The sequence below is a fragment of the Dryobates pubescens genome, chromosome 10 (genome assembly GCF_014839835.1).
Source record: "Dryobates pubescens isolate bDryPub1 chromosome 10, bDryPub1.pri, whole genome shotgun sequence".
NCBI lineage: Eukaryota > Metazoa > Chordata > Aves > Piciformes > Picidae > Dryobates > Dryobates pubescens.
In genome coordinates, this window is record NC_071621.1 from 12,112,661 (window position 1) to 12,132,871 (window position 20,211).

General features: G+C 41.1%; 1 protein-coding gene across 1 annotated transcript in view; it reads left to right on the forward strand.

Moving 5' to 3' along the window:
- Positions 1 to 20,211, forward strand: part of TENM4 (teneurin transmembrane protein 4) — a 901,855-nt gene that overhangs the window by 647,348 nt on the left and 234,296 nt on the right. The window contains exons 9-10 of the mRNA XM_054164697.1: positions 1,809 to 1,907; positions 4,052 to 4,287. Of these exons, the coding sequence (XP_054020672.1) occupies positions 1,809 to 1,907; positions 4,052 to 4,287 (335 nt within the window). The remainder of the gene's footprint in view (positions 1 to 1,808; positions 1,908 to 4,051; positions 4,288 to 20,211) is intronic.

The window sequence follows — 20,211 nt, forward strand, 5'->3', positions numbered from 1 at the left end:
ACAGCTATTCACAGGTAACCTCCAGGGGAGCAGACTCTGTCCAGCCTTCAGTGAGAAGGACAGTCATTCATTAGTCACCTCGGTGACCCAGCGACATCTCTGTTGCAAATACATACATTATAAGATTATATAACCCTCCCCTCTTCTGTTTTATTGACAATACTCAACTGAAATTCATGGAACCAATTTGACATGGATTTTAACCACTGATGAACTTTTATTGATTGGTGTGTTGCTAGATACCTTGCCTCTTACCCATTAAATGCTCAGTGCATGTACATACGTTGCTTCTTCCTGCATTGGATTCAACATCCAACCTTTCCTGCATTCCCAGGGAATGTAAGGAAGCCACAAACACTTGGCGATAGATGGATGTCTCAAGTGCTATGGCACACAGCTCATGCATGTGAATCCACTTTACTCCAAAGTTATGAATAGGAGTCACTTTCATTCAGAGTTCTGTCAAAGCAGCCCAGGGGCCTCCAAAAGGCTTGAGCTAAGCTGAAGAAGTTCTGGCATTAGCAGCAGGAAGAGGAGGAAATAGAAATGAAAATGAAGGTTGATGAGGTTTTAGAAAAGACAGTATCACAGCTTGAATAATGTGACAGGCCTGGTTTCTCTCGCTGTACCATGTTACCTGCATCCACTTTCTTTGGCAGGGGAGTTCTCATTTGAATTCACATTGTGTCACTTAAGTCCTGTAAATGCTTAAATCCTTCATAAGCGATAAAGTGTCACAATTCTGTTATGTTCCTTTTGGTAGCTCTGGCCAGGGAATTTATTCACAGTCAGACTTAAATTCAGTTTTGATGATGAAAACAGACATGGGCAAAATCAGGACTGTTTTTTGTTTTAAAAAACATGTGAGGAGTATTCTTTTGCCAGGTCTTGAGGAACAAGCCCGAAGGTGAGAAAGGCACAGTCTGTTCCCAGCTGTGCTTCTGACTTAATTCTTTATGTTCCTGCTATTCTCCTCAAAAAGTACAAAACAGTCTAGCATATATAGGCCAAAAAGTGACTCATCAAAGTACATGCTGGGGAGACCAGATACTGAAAAAGGCTACTGTTGTGTTCAGGGTCAAAACCAGGCTTTTTAACATTCAGGTCTATTGCCTGTATTATCCAGACTACAGCCCTGGTATTGGAATCTGGATTATAGCAAAACCTTTTTTCCAGCTTCTATCTGAATATCACAGATATTAAACAAAACTTGCCTTTTGAAACTTCTAACTAGCAAGTTACTGCTCCACACAGGAAAACAAATTCATCAAACTGGTGACTAAAAAGCTCTCAAATGCAAACCAGAAATTCAAGCAAAGGAGTGGCAGATTTTTGCTGGAAATCCATGAGGGTGTGAGGCATAGGTATTCTACAAAGGTATCGGCTGAAGTGGCTTTAGATAATGGGCTGTGCCTTTTCAGGGTAGCAAGAGCATCAATGCAGGAGTATAACAAGGGTACAGCTGTACTGGATCAAAAACCAGCCTTTTGAATGCAGCAGTTCCGAAGGTTTCCTGTGTCACTGGCAATAAGTAATGTGAAATGAAGAAAGACATCAGCTCTTGTTTATACATGCACATGGGCGTGTGTGCTTGTATGTTTGTATATGCATATATACCAGGGGTATAGAGAGAGAAGTGAGCATTCTTGAAAGCTATATATGTATATGTGTAGCATCTTATACATATAAATATATGGTCCATCATTCTAATTCCACGCACAACTGCACTATAACCATTGTGGTTTATAAGATCCCACTTCATATATGCATGACTCACTGGCTTCATTCATGTTTCCATATATATGTAGAAACATAGCAAAGCAGACATTCCTAGAGACATTGCAGGACAACCTCATTGAGATGGACATTCTCACCTCCTCCCGACATGACGGTGCTTACAATGATGGGTATGTGACACTTCCGTGGTCTTCCTCTTTACTGTACAGTCATTATGTGATCCTTGCATGAAAGCATTTGGTCGTTCCAATGATGTTTAAGAGCATCACCATTGCTGGCCTCTTCCAAGATGGCTTTAACAGAATGGAGTTCTGAAGCTTGGAGCACTGTGTCCTGTACATATTAATGGCAGATTCATTAATATGCTAGTGAGCCACAGCATGCCATTTGCCTTTTTTTTTTCTCCTTCTTTTTTCCCTTGTTGCTTTGAAAGAAATTTCATTAGAAGTACCTACAGCAATTTGGAGTCTCATATAAACTAAGATTAATTTAATTTCCTTGGAAAATCTTAAACCATTATTGTGCTGGCAGCCTGCTACTTCATTGTTAAACTGGTATTTTCTACATTATCTTACAAGTGTCTCCTGGTGGTGTTTGTAAGGCAAGCCTTTGATTTTGACTTAACTACTCATTCTGGCATCTCTGCCTAGCTTTTGATCATGTAACTTTTAAAGTTATAAGCAGCTTTTGACTTGGCATTTAGTGCAAAAGCTGTTGACCTTGTGTTGGCAGTTTCTAATTTGGTAGCCATCATTAAATGAAGATGTGATTAGAGTACCTGACACACTCTGAATGTTGGACTTGATGATCTAAGAAGTTTTTCTAACCAAAGCAATTGTATGATTCTGTGGTTCTACTTGAACTGCAGGTACTTTTTTGCACAGAACTGATACACCTGTGTCTAAATACTTTCCAAAATACAGGATGGTATCTGGTTGTTTGCAAAAATGAATGTTTTGATGTAGAGCATTAGTGGAAATAATGTCTCTTCCTCTAGTGTTCATCACTCAGAGCACCAATAAAACCAAGGCTGTAATGCTGCAAACACCTATTTTGGAGAATTATGTGTTACTTTATACTTCACAAATCAGTGGCTTTTCTGCATGGCAGTATTTCTGCATGTGACATTTCTCCCTGTGACTGCATAAGTGACTTGTAGGGGAAAATAGAGTCATGTCTCCATCTGGTACAATCCACTGGCTTGCCTGACTACCATGGATCCATGCTGATTGTGTTTAAGCTGGCTGCAAATCTAGCCCCATAAGCCATGGCAGAGGGTGCTGCACTGGGGCTTTCTCTGTTCTGACAAGCTGCATTTTTGCTTTACATCAGCATGGTGATAGAAGAGTCAGATCTGTTTCCCAAGACTCATTCCCAGAATTTGAATGCTTTTTACTTCACAATGTCCCTCCAAATTAGGTTTTTCATTTAGAATCCCCATGGAAAGAGCTCCCATTCAGACATTTCTCTTCAGCAACTCATGAACTGTAGTAGGTTCTTTTTGTGCTGACTTTCATGAGTCTCACACAGGGTCCTCAGAGGCTGGCTTTCAGGCTGCATTTGTAGTAGTGGGCTAAAGACTGTGCCTCCCAATGTGTCACTGGACAGGAAATGCTGTTGCCTTTGACAGTAATTCACACTTTTTGAAAGCAGGCATCAAACTAAGGTGTTCTGGACAGCTTTCTGGAAGCAGATGCCTCTTCCCTTTGGCAATACACAGCCCTTGGAATTCTGGCCTTTGATGCTTTTAGCCATGCCATTGTCCAACATTTGAGCTTGCCATGAGGGGTCAGTGTGAATATTCCCCCCTGTGACAATTTGGGTGCTATGGAATGGCTTCGGCTCTCCCCATCTCCATTCACCAATGCCATATAAAAAACCGCTCTCATGCAGTGATCAATGAATTGGTCAACACCTTCCTCTCTTTAATCCAGCCTATGCTCCTCTTCAGTCTCCGTAGGGCATTTCTGTGGGAACGTGAGCAGGCCCCTGGTGCTGCCCCTGCCACCAGTCTGTTGTAGCTGTGCTTGGGGTATTCATCTCACTCTAACGCCAGCTCTTCCACAGAGGGGACTCCTGCCCTTGAAGAGTTCTCTGTGGCATTGTTGGCACTGTGATTTTATTGGTTTGTTTTTCTTTACTCTGTGTGATTTGCCTTTGATTTTTATTCTTCTCTTTTGTGCATGCCATCCATGTCCATAGCCAGTGTTGAGAGGAGCTGCTTTCTTCGTCCTGGTAGCAGTCGTCATCCTCCTACCCCACATCTCCTTTGGCTTGTGTGAGAAGTCACTTGTTGTTGGTCTTTCTTCCTCAGGCACTTCCTCTTCAAACCTGGAGGCACTTCTCCCCTTTTTTGTACAACTTCGCCGGGATATCCCTTGACGTCCAGCACTGTGTACTCACCTCCCCCTAGGCCCCTTCCCAGAAGTACCTTCTCTAGGCCTGCCTTTAATCTGAAGAAGCCCTATAAGTACTGTAACTGGAAATGTGCTGCTCTGAGTGCTATTGTCATCTCAGTCACGCTGGTGATCCTGCTGGCGTATTTCATAGGTAAGCGTATTTCTGTTTATTTTCTGCTTTTCTTGAGTTTCTTTGAAAAACCCACCCTCAAAGCTAACATTTGAGAAGCAGAGGGTCAAGACTGCAGTACAAAGTGATGGGGAAATAAGACTTCTGATGACTTAACTGTGGTTGCAGTGCTATGGCAGGGAGCCTAACACGTCGTAGAGCCAGAAGAGCTTAGTAAAGCATGAGTCGTGCCTTCAATGGCACGGACTGTTTACATTCTGCTAAGTGTACCTGGAGTGACATAAACCCACCAGATTTTCCCAAAGGAGCCCCTTAAAACAGGCAGTGAGGTCCATGTCCAGACCCAGTCACATCCTGGTCTGTGGGATTCTCTGCTCTTGACTTTGATGGGACAGGGTCAGAACCAAGATCCTGATACACAAAAATGTGGCTTTATTGTATCTTTTGGTGGCACAACCTAGCCATTTAACCATCTATTTTGAACTCCACAGAGTGACCAGGAGGGTGGAGAAAGACTGAGTTTAGATTGTGCCATAACAGAGCCTTTCTTGAGTAGGGAGAGTCGGGGAAATTTGTTCCTTGGGTGGAGAAGCTGTGAGTTTTTCATGAGCTGCTCCTGATCTGAATCTCTTTGGTTTAGAAGTGTTGTCAGCATTCATTTAAAAAACAAAAATATTCCCAGTGTTTGCTGCAAAATTAATTGAACTGTTAAAATTGAAAATTCTGTTTTTCAGCCTGTAGAGTTGGACTGTTACCATTACTTTTTCTTCAGTTAGATTGGATCTTTTGTTATAAATGTCTTACAAAAGTCCATTCTTAGACTTCTGTTTTAAACTCTCTGTGGCGCAAACTTACAGGTGTGATCATGGGTAACAAAGCCCATTTCTCATGGCACAAATGAGCCTGTTTGATTTCCCTGTGAGTTCCTGTACGCTAATGATCTATAAAAGGTTGTGGTTAGAATTACAAATCTTAGCCCGGATCGAAAGATTTTTACTTTCATTTCACATGAGTATAATTACCACTACCACAAAGGATTGCTTTTACTGTGTTCTTTTTATGTACACTTCTTTAATGACTGATACTTTTCCACTTCTGCCTTGCATCATACTCTGGTCACTTTTTATGTCTCCTGTAAGAGGAGCAGGAGTGATTAATTAACCAACATTAAATCAGCAGCAGTTTGATGAAATATGCAATCAATTTTCATCATTTGCTGTGTACATTTGGACTCGCCTTTCTCATTTGTCTGGTATTCTCCTTATGCTCTGAACATGGTTCCTTTGGATATTATCTCAGCATGTCAGAGGAGTATCATTATAACTCAGAATAGCAGCGCCTGTTAATCCTGGTGGAGGAGGTGTGTGCTGTTTGATAGATTGAGAACAGTTTGGTTTGCCACTTTGTGTTCTCCAACTCAAAAACCTTCTCAGAGCTCCAAAAAGAGCAGGTTCCTATTTAAGAGCACAGTCAATCTGATTAAAAGGGAGGTCCACTGGGTGCTCTCCCATCCTTGTTTCTCCAATCAAATGAGTTCTGTGGCATTTGCCAGGCTCCACGGATGGCTGGCAAGGTGCCAGCAATGCTGATCAGGTTGAACTGCTGTAATTAAGGGTCATAATTACTAATTTCTAAAGGAACTATCAATTATTAGAAATCAAATTCGATGGTTCAGTTCAGCATAAACATATTTAGCAAAGATTGTCTCTACCAGACCCAGTGTTCTAATCAACAAGCAAAAAGGCAGATATTTAATTAGATTTTGATGAAAAATTGTGTTTAATTTCAAGTATAATCAATTATTAATTACTGTAATGAGTGACTCTGGTGGGGTTTACTAATTAACTCATTTAAACATTATGAATAACCTTTTCATTTGTAATTATTTTCTACATCCTGTCAAGTTGCAGATGAGAATTGTATCACCTAACCCAAAAGAAAAAAAATTAATCAGGGAGTCAAAATGTTTGTACTTTCACTAAGTTAAGCTGAGATGTTTTTCATTCTGATAAAAACTAGACAGTTCTTATCAAGAACTTGTTCGGGCTTTAACCTGCTCTGTTTGCAGGTTTTGTTGTTGTGGGTTTTTTACCTCTCTGTTTGCATAGTTGCATTTTCTTACAGATACCTTTCCTCATTTAAACAATATCTTGCTCTTTTTGATGTCATGGGGACTATTTGAGTGGTAAATAATTTAATCATGAGTAAAGAAGGTCTGATCTGTATAACCATTCACGAGTGTTAGAAACTTGGCTACTTTCCTTCTAGTCTCATTAGTTAAAAGAACCGTAGAAATCGTCTTTTTAATGACCATTTTCATCCTCCAAAGCAAACCTGAGATCATTGGAAAGACTTCCAATCAGGTGCATAGGCTTTGGACTGGGTCCCATGACAGTGGCTTGGCATCTACTCTGGTTTTTTATATGCTGATTGGTTAATGGAAATGCTTCAGAGAAATGTTCAAGGCTTCAGGATGCTCTTCATAGCACCAGACATGTCACAGATGTCAGTTTAGATATTAAAACCCACTCATTGCAAGCCTTACCTGCCTGTACGAATGTATGGACCTATAGACATCAGGATATCCATGAGCAACTCTGCTGTTGGCAAAACTTTTTATGTGACAAATGCTCAGACACAGCTGTGATGGGCAACCATCTGAGGCAGGCGGAGTGGAAACAAGAAGGCATTGGTTCATTTCTGAAGTTCTTTGCTGAAACAGTTCATTTTTCAAAATCATAGAATCATAGAATTGTTAGGGTTGGAAGGGACCTCAAGAATCATCTAGTTCCAACCCCACTGACATGGGCAGGGACACCTCACACTAGATCAGGTTGCTCAGAGCCACATCCAGCCTGGTCTTAAAAGCTTCCAGGGATGAGGCTTCTACCTGGGCAGCCTGTTCCAGTGTCTCACCACCCTCATGGGGGTGAAGCATTTGCTGAATCATTTGTTTAAGTCTAAAAGGCAGCATTTCCATTATTTTATGAAGGTATGGTATGTAATAGTCTGTTGGTCATTTATCGTGCTGGGCTTTTTCAAAGAGGAGAGGAGGCATAAATAGAAGTCCATGGAATCTGAATGGCTTGGCATCATGTGTCAACACTGTGATCAGGCTGAGGGTTTTACAGAGCTGAGTCACTGGTCTGGAGAGATAATGACAAACAAAATACAACAGGCTGTATTAAACACCAGGAGCTGGTTTTCATTCGAATTAACCAGCTTTTGATTGACTTGTTGCCACCTTTCCGAATATTGAGATACAGGCACTAAGGCAGTGACGACAATGCACATCAAAGTTTTGCACACACACAGATTATGTAAATCTTGTGAGCTCAGCAGAAGTGTGTCTCATGGGGTGAGAATGCCAAAGAAAGAAGCAGTGGCAGATCAGGGCTGGAACATTAAAAGGACAGGGACGGCATGGATGGAACCACTGCCTCTTTAAGCAGCTTGTAACTGACCTGCAAATGTGTTGTTTGAGAAGGTGGTGAAGAGACATTGCTTGAAAGTTCAATTTCCCCATTTTAGGACTGACCATTTGGCTGGCAGCTAAACAAGGAAAACTTTCATGGCTTTTGCCGGGATGTGATAGGGTCGGTGTTCCATGGGAGCTCTGCCTTGGAGAGTGGATTTACAGTGAGATTGTTACAGCAGAGATAATGCTATGAGGTGTGCTGCTATCCAAATACGTTGCCAGCAGAGTTTCTGTACCTGTTAGGTGCCAGACCTGCTAGCATAGCATGGTGAAGGATCTATCACATTGCTGTGCTGCCTGGGAAGAAGGATTCTGAGTTTAGAAACGGAAAGGTCTTGTTTGATTGGCCAGATCTCCATACCCAGCAGCTGTTTGGCTGGATCTGTGGAACAGTTTCTAACTGAATTAGTGATGGAGAATAGTTTCTTTCTTCTGAAACAGAAGGTATTATCCTCTGCCTGATGTAGATTCCAGACTACATGGAGGTACAATTTGATATAGTTAGGCACTTGCAATTTTCCTATACTTAAGCATGTGCTGTGGTTGCATTGCATGAACAGCCAGAGAGATGGGCATTTGATTTAGATTAAGGTTAGGGCTGGAAAATATATTATGAAGCCAAAACAGTCACTCATTTGGTTGGAGTCAGAGCTCTGTCTACTTTTCAGCTCTTCATTCCTTTGAACTCTGTACAGATGCAGCTTCACTTAAAGAATGGTGTTGCTTGCTACAGGCAAAATGCTTTGACAGTAAAACTGTGCTTGGAGGATGATGTGTTTATAAAGTGCCTTTTTATTGTCTAAAAATCACCCTGAAAGCTAGCTTGAGCTCAGTTTGTCCAGCATTCTTTGATGTTATTTAATAAACCCCATTTAAAGCAGCTCTCCAAAACTCTTAGCTATCTAACCTAGTTAGCTATGGATGTATTATATACCAGTCATTACAGTGTTTACTTGCCACTTGAGATCAATAGGAGAACTTGTAAATGCTTAATTATTAAACTCAATCTGTATCTATTAATCCTGCATTTATGCCTTGATATTAAGATTTTGTTCAAATTAAATTATAGACCAGTTTATTACCCTTCCAAGAAGTTTCTTGAATTCCCTGCTATCGTATTTCTTTTCTGATCCCAGATTAAGTTCTATTTTGCCACTGTTGCCTTTTCTTCTTTTGATTCACATGGATCTTTCAGTATTTTCTACTTCCATCTTATCTTGGCTAAATTGAGGAATGGCAGCTAAACAATCTGTTCTGGTGAAGTCTTTATGTTATGAAATCAATCTGTTACTTAAAGAGGAGCTTTGAGGTCCTTTCTCGGTTCTTTCACATGTTCACAAAATTGCTGCACACAGCTCACTCAGTGACTAGGTCTCATTTGGTTCATTTACCTCTCTACTATGGTCTATTGAGACCACATCTGGAGTAGTGTCCAGTTCTGGGCTCTTCAGTTAGGAGAGACAAGGAACTGCTGGAGAGAATCCAATGAATAGCTACAGAGATGCTGAGGGGATTGGAGCATCTCTCTTAGGAGGAGAGGCTGAGAGACCTGGGGCTCTAGCGTGGAGAACAGCAGCTTGAGGGGGGATCTTTTCAATACTTATTGATATCTAAAGGGCAGGGGGCAGGAGGATGGGAATGGGCTCTTTTCAGTGGTGCCCAGCAACATGACAAGGGGTGACATGCACAAACTAGAACACAGAAGGTTTCACCTGACTGTGAGGAAGAGCTTCATTCTTGTGAGGGTGGCACTGTAACAGGCTGCCCAAAGACATTGTAGAGTCTCCTCTGGAGACTTTCAAAACCTACATGGATGGGATCCTGCTCTTGGTGACCATCCTTTAGGAGGGAATTTGGACTAGATGGTCCCCACAGCTCTCTTCCAAATCTCTGTGGAGTCTCCCTCTCTGGAGACAATGAAAATATGCCTGGATGCATTCCTGTGTGGTCTGGTATAGGTCATCCTGCTCTGGCGGGGAGGTTGGACTAGATGATCTTTCAAGGTCCCTTCCAGCCCCTAACATTCTGTGAAGTCTTAGGGGAAACCAGTACATAAAGGTTGGCTACCAGCATGATGGAGACTCCCTTTTTAATAGGAGTCACATGGAAAATACAAGGGGCAATGGGTAAAAGTTACTGCTGGGTAGATTCCAATTGGAATCCAGAAGAAAACTTTTCACCATGAGAACAGTTAGAGATTGGAATGTTCTCCCAAGCAAAGTAGTGGATTCCCATACATTGAACAGTTTTAAGATTCAGCTTGACAGGGTGCTGGGCCATCTTATTTAAACTGCACTGTCACATAGAAAGGTTGGACCAGGTGATCCTTGTGGTCCCTTCCAACCTGGCATTCTATGATTCACTCCTGAAGTAATTTTCACTCTCTTTCTTGCAGTTGCCAGTGTCCCATTTCATGGGCACAACATGTGTAAGTGTATAGTCACACTTGCCTAAGTGTATAGGCTGGCCTTTGACAACACATTGGGTTTGAACCTGAAACACATTTGATGTGAATCATTCAAATGTAGTAGCTGTCCAGCTCTTCTGTTTATCTGTTCCATCCTCATCATTGTATTTGTCACTTGCATGCTCTCTGAGTCATCTGGATGTTTAGTCATCCATGATTTTATATTTACTTATGTAACATAAATGTGGATCTTGGACAGTTTCAGGCCAACTATCAGCTGTTGAATTTCAGAAGGAATGTTAACATTTAGTGGTTATTGACCAATACTGATGATTTAAAAATCTTCCAGTTAGTTTTTGAGCACATGTACACAATGCTTTTTATGTTTGGAAAGTACTTGTCTCTTTAATTGAAAATCATACCAAATTAAATCTAATGTCTTCTTAAACTGCCATCTTAGCAAAAAAGATTAACTATTTCTTTATAAAGATTTGTTTTTCAGAACAGCAATATGCATGGCCTGTGTTTTTCCCTATATTCTTCATCACAATTGAATTCTGTGTTATATTTTCCATTGTTTTGTCTGTAGTAGATGCCAGGCTACCCAATCTAAATGACTTGCCTCCTCTTCTTTTCCTTTCTTAAATATTTCTACAGCATTAACCCTGTTCTAATCTCTTGGTAGCTGGTTGAGTATTAATCAGCGAGTCAGATTCTTCTGCTATCTCATTTACTGGGTACAAGTTAAATGAGCCTGCAGATTTAGGAATGTTTGTCCTTGAATATGTGTCATTGAATATAATTCTTGGTTATTAATGGACTGGAAAAAAAACCCCACCAAACCCAACTTACTTCCTGTAAAATAATTGCATTATCGTAGTTATTTTCAAAAAGGGAGAACAAAAATTCTTGCTGCACACTTCAGCCTCTACTGTAATATGATTAACAATTTCCCCATCTCCATCAGGTAAATAGCTCTACTGCTGCTCAGTTTGCTAGCTTTCCAGACACTTAAAAAATGTTCTATTGTTCTTTGTTTTTCCAAGCCATGTATTTTTTCCTTCGTGTCCCCAGCTTCCTTTATCAACCCTCTGCCTTGTCTTAGATTTATATAGATTACTCTCTGTTTCCCTATTGTTCTGGGGGGTTGTTTATTACCTTTTTTATATCTGCTTATTGTTTTATTTTGATAGTGAATAAAGAGGTCCTTCTGTCAAAGTCTGATCCTCTTTCATCATTGTGTGATTACAGGAAGAATAGCTTCCCTTTAGAAGCAGACCTCCAGTATGACTGATTCTTTAACTGGTGGAAAGCAGGTTGAGGCCGTATACCCAGAGGGCTCCATCTGATCGTGAGGTTTACATCAGTGCGCCACAAAACCACACATCAGTCACACAGCATCACAGTTAGCCCTTTAGATGCCTGGGCCATTCTTAAATTTAAGGATCTTTAACACAAAAGGGACAAGTTTAATTCCTTCTGGTTTCCTTAAATGGTAAGATATGGGCTCTCAGCTTTTATCAGTTGCTTTTAGTGAGTTTTTATAGTTGCTGTAAGCCCCCAGAAAAGAAAATAACAAGCACGCTGACACCAGAAGTGCTGGCCTTGACTTTATGACAGCAGCCCAGATGTGCTGCTGTAATCTTCATTTCACATCTCGGGTTGACCTTCGCACACAGGCACTGAAAAAGAGCCAGTTTTACAGATCTTAGTATCTACTGGAAGCAGTTCTCCCTGAGTCTGTGCTTTTATTTCATATTAATTAGTGTGAAATAGCATAATTTAATTGCAGTTAAGTGGAGACAGAAATAAATCTTTCCTGTAATGGGCTCTCTTTCAGTGTTTTTAAATGCCATACATTTTTGTGGGTAACTAGTTGTAAGAGTAAGCTCAGAGATGTCACTGATCGTGAAAAATACTCCTCAGTTCTAGTTTTAGTGTTTCTCCCCTGTTATTTTCTAGCATAAACTAGAAGATGGCTCCAAAGCCTGATTTGTAGCCAGGTCATTCATTTCTATTGGATATGTGCAGCAGTGATGCCTTCTCTGAGTTTTTTTCACCTGTAAAGTTGAGCTATGTGGTAGATGTACATCTTTACAGTGTTAAGTGAAGACCTGTTGTTAAGTATACTATCCAGGTGACCTACTAGATGACCTGTAAAATAAAGAACAAAAGGTCCAATCTGCTCTTTCCCTCTGTGACAAGATTTCAACACTGCTGTTTGTGCTGAAGTTTAAAAGCTCCAAAATGACCACTTAATGCAATTCCCTTTGAGATATCGGGATCTGATACTCAACAGTTAGGTGGTTAGAGGTTGCTGAATCTGTGTTCAAATGAGAAAGTAATAAGCTCTCCCACCATCATCAGCATTTCCTATCTTCTGCTTTATTTGATTTTATCATACCTTAGCTTCCAAGCATCTCCTTACTGGTGTCAGAAGCTTTTGCCTAGAAAGATGATGAGAACAGCATATGTTAGCTATTTTCAAATATGGTAGCACATAACACAGCAGCAGCATCACACCTTGCTTGCCTGGTACAACTGTAGAATCACTTCATTATGCAAAGAGACTCTGAAAAGTGAAACAAAATAAGGCAGTTAGCAGAGCTGATGGCTATGCTTACACTAAGTATGTAAAAAGAAACTCTAATTGTACTATCAGTGGAGCAGAATCTCATTTAATTATGGCAGAAATGATAATGAAATCAAGCACCAAAAGGGCTTCCTGAGGCTTTTGGTGAAAAAAAAAATAAAGCCCACGATTTAGGCCTCATGATATTCCAAACAGTATTAATCCAAAGGGTCAGTGACAGTTTATTTATATTAGTATACCATCTCCAGTCAAGCTGGATGATGGGCTACCCCAGGCTGGGAAACATATACGTGGGACTGTTCTGGGCCTACAGCTGATCCAGGATTGGTATTTCTATACTGTTAACTTCTGATGGATAGTCACATTCAAACAGAATCACAGAATGGTGACGTTTGGAAGGGATGTTTGGAGATCATCTAGTCCACACCCTCTTCTGAAGCAGATACATCTAGATTGGATTGCACAGGAATGCATCCAAGCGAGTTTAAAAAGTCTCCAGAGAAAGGAGAGTCTACAGCTTCTATGGGCAGACTGTTACAGTGCTCCATCACCCTCATAGTAAAGAATTTTCTTCTCAAGTTCAAGTGAAACCTGTGACAGGACAAAGGGCAGTGGGCACAAACTATAAAACAGGAGGTTCTGTCTGAACAGGAGGGAAAAATTCTTTCTTGTGAGTGTGCCAGAACACTGGAACAGGCAGCCCAGAGAGCTTGTGGAGTCTCCTTCTTTGGAGAGATTTCAAAACCCACCTGGACCTGATCCTGTGCAGCCTGCTCTGGGACCTGCTTTAGCAGGCAGGTTGGACTAGATGAACCCCAGAGTCCCAACCTCCACCATTCTGTGGTTCTGTGAATCAGAGCCAAACTCATGGTCCTTTCTAAGTAAGTGGTGTACACTGCTTGGTACTGTTTAATTCAATACTGTCATCACAGGCTTTGAGGATGAAGGGACAAGGTAATGTACTATGTCCCTGAGCATGTGCTTGGAAGCATTTGTACTTAACAATGAAACAAAATTATCATGGCCTAAGTAATCACAAGTGAACATACCCCCAAAAGACTTGTGACAGCAGGGCGCTGGATCCCTACTGCCAGTGCAGTCATTCACTGATGCAGAACTTTGCTGTTGGATCTGCTCTTATTTTATATTGCAAAAGCCGGGGGGTAATGGAGAATGGTGGCACCTCTTCTCTATCCAGAACAAGCAACAATGTGTACTTCATCATATCCCTGATCCACCCAGAGCTGGCTGCCACAAAACCAGAAAACCTGAGTTCACACATGCTCAGGAGGGACCTATTTAGAGTGCAGTAGCAAAACTGTCTGCACCAAGTGCGTTCCTTTCCTTTCCAACCCCCTCCTACTGCTACCAACCAGGCTGCACATATGGCATCCCTAGAAAGCAATTGAACATGCCACAATGCTGCAGTTGCCAGGGTTGAGTGGCAATTTCTGTGCAATTGTTCTGCTCAGCATTGGGGCAGTGGTAAAAAGAAAATAGCCTGTGATGAGGGAATTAAAGGCTATTACAGAGTACATATGCATAGAGGGGCAGATCTAAAATCACACAAGCAGTCTTAATTCTATTCTTTGCTCACTTTTGACTGCTTGAATTTTCGAACTTAGAGTTTCTTTACCAAATGGGGTTTTTTTAGTTGTAATTATACATAAAGATGACTGTGGGACTTTTAAGAGAACACTGTGGATTGCACTTGCTAGCACTTTCCTTAATCTGTGCTGAATTTAGTTCCAAGTCCAAGGGAACAAATCATCAGGTTGTGTTAAGTTTTGTTGTTGAGAGAGCTTTTCACACTGATCTGAACCATTCACTTAGATTTATAGTACGTGAAAGTACTGTGTTGGATTTTGCCCATGGTCTCTGGAAGGAAAAGTGTCTAGTGTCATTAGTTGTGCTGTGTCACCCACTTTATCGGCTTTCCCAGACTGTACATTTGTATCCATTTGCTGAGCTTTTGTACAGGAGGGGAAAAAAAAGAAGAATTGTTCCCTCTTTGGATGAACTGTTGGAATAGTCTGTTGCTTTTCAAGTTTATGTAAGGGAAAACCAGAAAATAAATTTAGCCTGTTTTAAACATACTCATGTGTTTGTCCTCCAAAACAGTCAATACAGTCTCAACAATATGAAGATTAAATTTTGTCAGACCTCTTCTAAAGGTCACTAAAGTGCGAGGATCCTGCTTTACATAGAAATACATACATAGAATAAACCAGGTTGGAAGAGACCTTCAAGATCATCGCATCCAACCCATCAACCAATCCAACACCACCCAAACATCTAACCCACGGCACCAAGCACCCCATCAAGTCTCCTCCTGAAAACCTCCAATGATGGCAACTCCACCACCTCCCCAGGCAGCCCATTCCAATGGGCAATCACTCTTTCTGTATAGAACTTTTCCCTAACATCCAGCCTGAACCTCCCCTGGCGCAGCCTGAGACTGTGTCCTCTTGTTCTGGTACTGGCTGCCTGGGAGAAGAGACCAACATCCGTCTGTCTACAACCTCCCTTCAGGTAGTTGTAGAGAGTAATAAGGTCACCCCTGAGTCTCCTCTTCTCCAGGCTAAGCAACCCCAGCTCCCTCAGCCTCTCCTCGTAGGACTTATGTTCCAAACCCCTCACCAACTTTGTTGCTCTTCTCTGGAGCTCAGTTTTAACAATGCTGATGAGCTCTCTGGCCCTGATCTACACAATGTGTAAATTTTGAATTTTAAGCACCTCTAACATTCTCTTCAAGTCATTAGATTTACTCAGGGTAAGGAATGTTCCAGTTAAACCTGTGCTTTGGACACCCAGGGATTCCAAAGATGTCATTTTGTTAATTTTTCTTTCATCAGCTAGCACATCCCAACTGGGGCTCCAGTGCTATTACAATGTGCATATTAGAGTAACACTCATGCAGTTTTCAGCTGATTTTAGGATTAAAACACAAGCAGTACTCTCAAATAATTTCCTTCTTTGTATAATAAAATCACATTTGTGTTCAGAAGGACAGATGAGGAGACAGCCACCTGAGAGATCAGCTTTCATTGAGGTGCTGGAGCAGGTCCAGAGAAGGGCAGCAAAGCTGGAGAAGAGTTAGGAGGAGCTGCTGAGAGAAGTGGGATTGTTTAGTATGGAGAAAAGAAGGCTGAGGGGAGGCATTCTCACTCTATAACTGCCTGAAGGGATGTTGTAGCAATGTGATTGGATAGTAGTAACAAGTGATAGAATGAGAGGAAATGGCCTCAGGTTGCACCAGAGAAGGCTTAGGTTGATGTTAGAAGAAACTTCTTCACTAAAACAGTTCTCAAATACTGGGAACAGAATGCCCGGTTAGGTAGCAGAGTCACCATTCCTGGAAGTATTTAAAAGACTCAGTATGATGTGGTGCTGAGGGACATGGGTTAGCACCAGACTTGGTAGATAGATAGTGATTGGACAGGATGATGTGAAAGGTCTTTTCAAACCAAAACTATTCCATGATCAAATGCTACAAGACTTAGTTCTTAACCTTCAAAGTGGGATAGCAGATTTAAACTCTCATCCTATTTCTGTTGTGATAGAAGACAATGGGTATTGTTTGTGCCTTTTACAAAGCAAACTGCATTTTTCAGATTTTCAGAAACCTATTCCAGTAATTTAGGAAAACAGGTTCCCAACAATATTTGGTAAACATGATAAGGAAGGGAGAATGTGAGAGGTTGTTGATTTACCTATGTAAATGACACCCTTTTTAATTAGGAGCTCATCTTTTCTATGTCTGTAATGAAACATTATTTGTAAAATGATACTGTCCACAGCAGGCTAGCCCAGAATTTCAGTAATTGCAAAGCAAGGTAGAAGGCCCTCTGGTAGGGCTGCCTGTCCTGATTTCTCTAATTGAAGTGAGTGCCCCAATGGGAAAACCATTATTTCTAGTGTTATATACACAAATTAAAACTCCATTTAGAGGTGCAGTGGGACCATCTTTTAATTGACTTTGATCTTGAAGAAATATCTCAGTAATATTTATAGTAATATGGTCTCTGTCAGAAAGGGTATCTAAAAGGGAAAAGATTATTTTACTGAGAAAGGTCCAAGCATGTCTAACACCAAATTTACTAGAACTAGAGGGGGACTGATACAAGTTTCTTTGGTTCAGTAAGCTGCTTAATAGCAGCAAAGCATTGCTGAGGTCTCTCTTTCACCCTCTTATTCTGCTTTCACAATGGTGTAGATGCTGAAGGAAATTACAGTTTATATTTAAGCAGACAGCTCCTTGGATAAGCCACTCCACTTTTATGTCTGTTGTTTTCCTTTATGTTGACACTGAACAAAAATCCTCCTAAAAATGCCCATAAAAGTATTTAAATATACCCATTTAAAACAGCGTTTTCCCTTTCCTTCAGGAAATTACAAGCATCCAGCAAGCTACTATAGCACTGGAGGGGCCAGTGATCATCTGTTAGTGGTTTGAATAGACAGGCAATGGCTCGAAAGTCTTTGATCCCCAGGGGTAATTAGGGAGACGTTGAATAGGAAATGCTGACTCTTTGCATTGAACAAACATTGAGTTTAACTGCTTCGTTTTATAACAGGTCTTTCTAGTCACTCCTTGAAGGTTTCAAAGAAATGTGGTGCTTCAGCTAGAAGCTTTTTTCCTTCCCTATTAACAGCAATTGGGAATTAAATTAAAATATAAAGTGTTCTCCTAAGGAGGAACTAATACTGTTTGGTAGACTATCTGCTTCTGTCTTGGAAATCTTGGAAACAGCTCTTCAGTCAGGAGGGGTCAAAGAATAACTGGTTTGTGTCCAATCAAAGCAAGTAAATGCATTTGCAGCCAGGACTTAAGGTGATTACCACAATCTTTTGTTCTCACAAGATGCAGTTCCCACTGTGGTGGCAAAATTTTAAGAGGTTGGGAGCTCTCCATCACTGGAATTCCTCCTTTGTACATGGTGATTCTAATTGAGGAGAGGAGGAAGCCTGAATTATGTCTGAAAGAACTGCTTCTGGTACTCACATAGTTTGAGCTGTGAGCTTGGAGGAGTGGTCAGACAGGAAGCAGGGGCCCATGTGTTAACTGGGTGTATCCCATAGGATGTGCCTATACTGAGCTGGCTGTGAAAGTACCTCTTACTACAGGACATTTGTGGTTCTAATAAAACCCTACAAATATGACACAGCTCCACATCTCTCTCTCTGGTTTATCATCTAAATCCTTCATTCTAATCCCTTCACCCAGGGATGGGTGGAAACACATTCTCCAGTTCTCAGAAGGAAGTACTTGCAGCCCGGCAGACTGTCTTCATTCCCAGCCTGTGAAGATGGCTTGTAACCCCTTTTATTCTTATTGAAGATTGGATAACTGAGCAGTCAGGGAGGGGGGCAGATGGGGAATTAACAATAGCGAGCCTTACTCTAAATGTCCCTCCTTGTGCTTTTTTTTTCTTAGCTATTGTTTTGTGTCAAATAAATCAACATGCCAGGAAGCAGAGCCATGGGACCTCCCAGCCAGAAGCTGAGACTCTTCACTTAAACCACATATAATCAAGCTGCCTTTTGGGCTTCACTCCATTGTGACCTATGGATCTTATATTTCTAACTGCTTAGCATCCCAAGTCCAGCTGGGCTGTGTTCAGTATTCTCTGTTCCCACATGGCTGCAGTCCTGTACTGGTGTGCAAGCTCACATTCATTTGGGTAGTGGATGATTTTAGAAGTGTAGTTTTCCATTCCTTGAGTAAGAGCTTCAAGCCATGGAAGGAAAGCATTTACACATAGGAAAAAATTTCAGATGCTAGAAAGGAGACAGTGTTGTGCAGGGCTTTTGGTTGCAAGGGTTGCTACCAAAGTCCATCCAAGAATTGGCCTGGTATGTATGTGCAAATGATGTGATATTATGAATGAACCATTGGGATCTTTAGTTGGGATCTTTAGTCAGGATCTTTAGTTGGGATCTTTAATCAGGATCTTAGATTTCAATTCCAGACCTGAGAAGCTGTTAGGTGCTTGGGAATTAAGTAACTGCAACACTCAGTGTCCCATGCCCTTAGATGAACAGCTTGGATCTGTCTGGTCCAGGACTTGACCTTAGAAGAAAGGAGGGCTGGTACAATACGCTGCATCTAGGTTTGCTGTGTTTACCCTCTTCTAACACCTGTATGGCCACAGAGCCACATCAGTCCTTGACTCTTGCTGTGTTGATGTGTTCTGCCCTGCTGGGACACAAAAGCCTTGTCCAGCACTGAAATGCTACAGCAGCATAAAAGAAAAACAAACCAGTTGATTTCTTTCTTAAATGTTTGTTTTACTGTTTCTATTCTCTTTAATCTTATGTGACTCTTCCTTGATTTATTGAAGATTGACAAACCAGTGATTATTTCATGCTGAAAGGCTCCTTTTCATAACATTGAATGTCACAAAAATATGATTAATTCTGCAGCAGTCAATTCTCCCACTTCTACAGAAATCATATAATTTCAGTGTAGAGAGAGACAGTTATCTGGATAATTACAGTCAAGTTTATTCCTGAGACAGGAGTGAAAGCAATACATTTACTTGAGTCAAAATCAGCGCTGAGTGGTGGGATTCAGATTTTTTTCAATTAGGAGAAAAGGCAAACCTCAGGTCTCATTTGAGAGAGTGTGCTATTATAAGTCTGACTGTCAAACCTGAGGTTTTGACCTCATATCACATCATGTGATTGATTCCACAAGAAGGAAGGGAGTGCAATGGTACAAAGTACAAAAATGTCTTCTCAACCAATGAAGCAGCTCCAGCTGATGTTCCTATACTGAGTCCCTTTTACATTTTTCCTTAGCTTTCCTTTGCTCTTTCCTAACTTTACTCTTTTTTTTTTTGTCCCCTTTAGTTTTCCTCAGTCTGTAAGTTTCTCACCTTCCTCCCCTTTTTTTTCTGATTTTTATTCTCATTCATTACAGCATCAGTGCTTCTCAGTGATTCCTTTACCTGTTGTCTTTTGCCATTTTCTTCTTTGCCTTGTGCCACACTGGGGAGCTGGGGAAAACCATTCTCCCTACCAGGAATGGTCCTTTGGCTTGGTTGGCTTTAGCTTTGCTATCACTCAGTGCAGTGAGGTGCTTGTAGGAACCAGTGGAGTAGTGGAACCAAACTCTTCTGCAGCAGAGCTGAAGAGGGTGGCATAGCTGTGCAGAGAAGCCCAGTTTTCCCAAAGCTTGGATGCTTCCCTGTGTTATTATGAAAAATATGGTGCCATCCTCAGATAAATATGGATCCAAAATATGCAGCATTCTTAGAGCAAAGAGACCAGCTAAGATTTCCAAACAAGAAGCACAAAAGGCTTTCTGTCTTGCCTGCATGACATTTACTCTGTGTGCTGTAAATCCAGGCTGTGCACCACGCTCCTGGTGGTGATAATTAACTTGTTTTGTTCAGCTTCCATTCTGAGAAACTCTTTATTCACCATTCAGGGCAAGATAAGTTGTTAACTGTAAAACAGTTG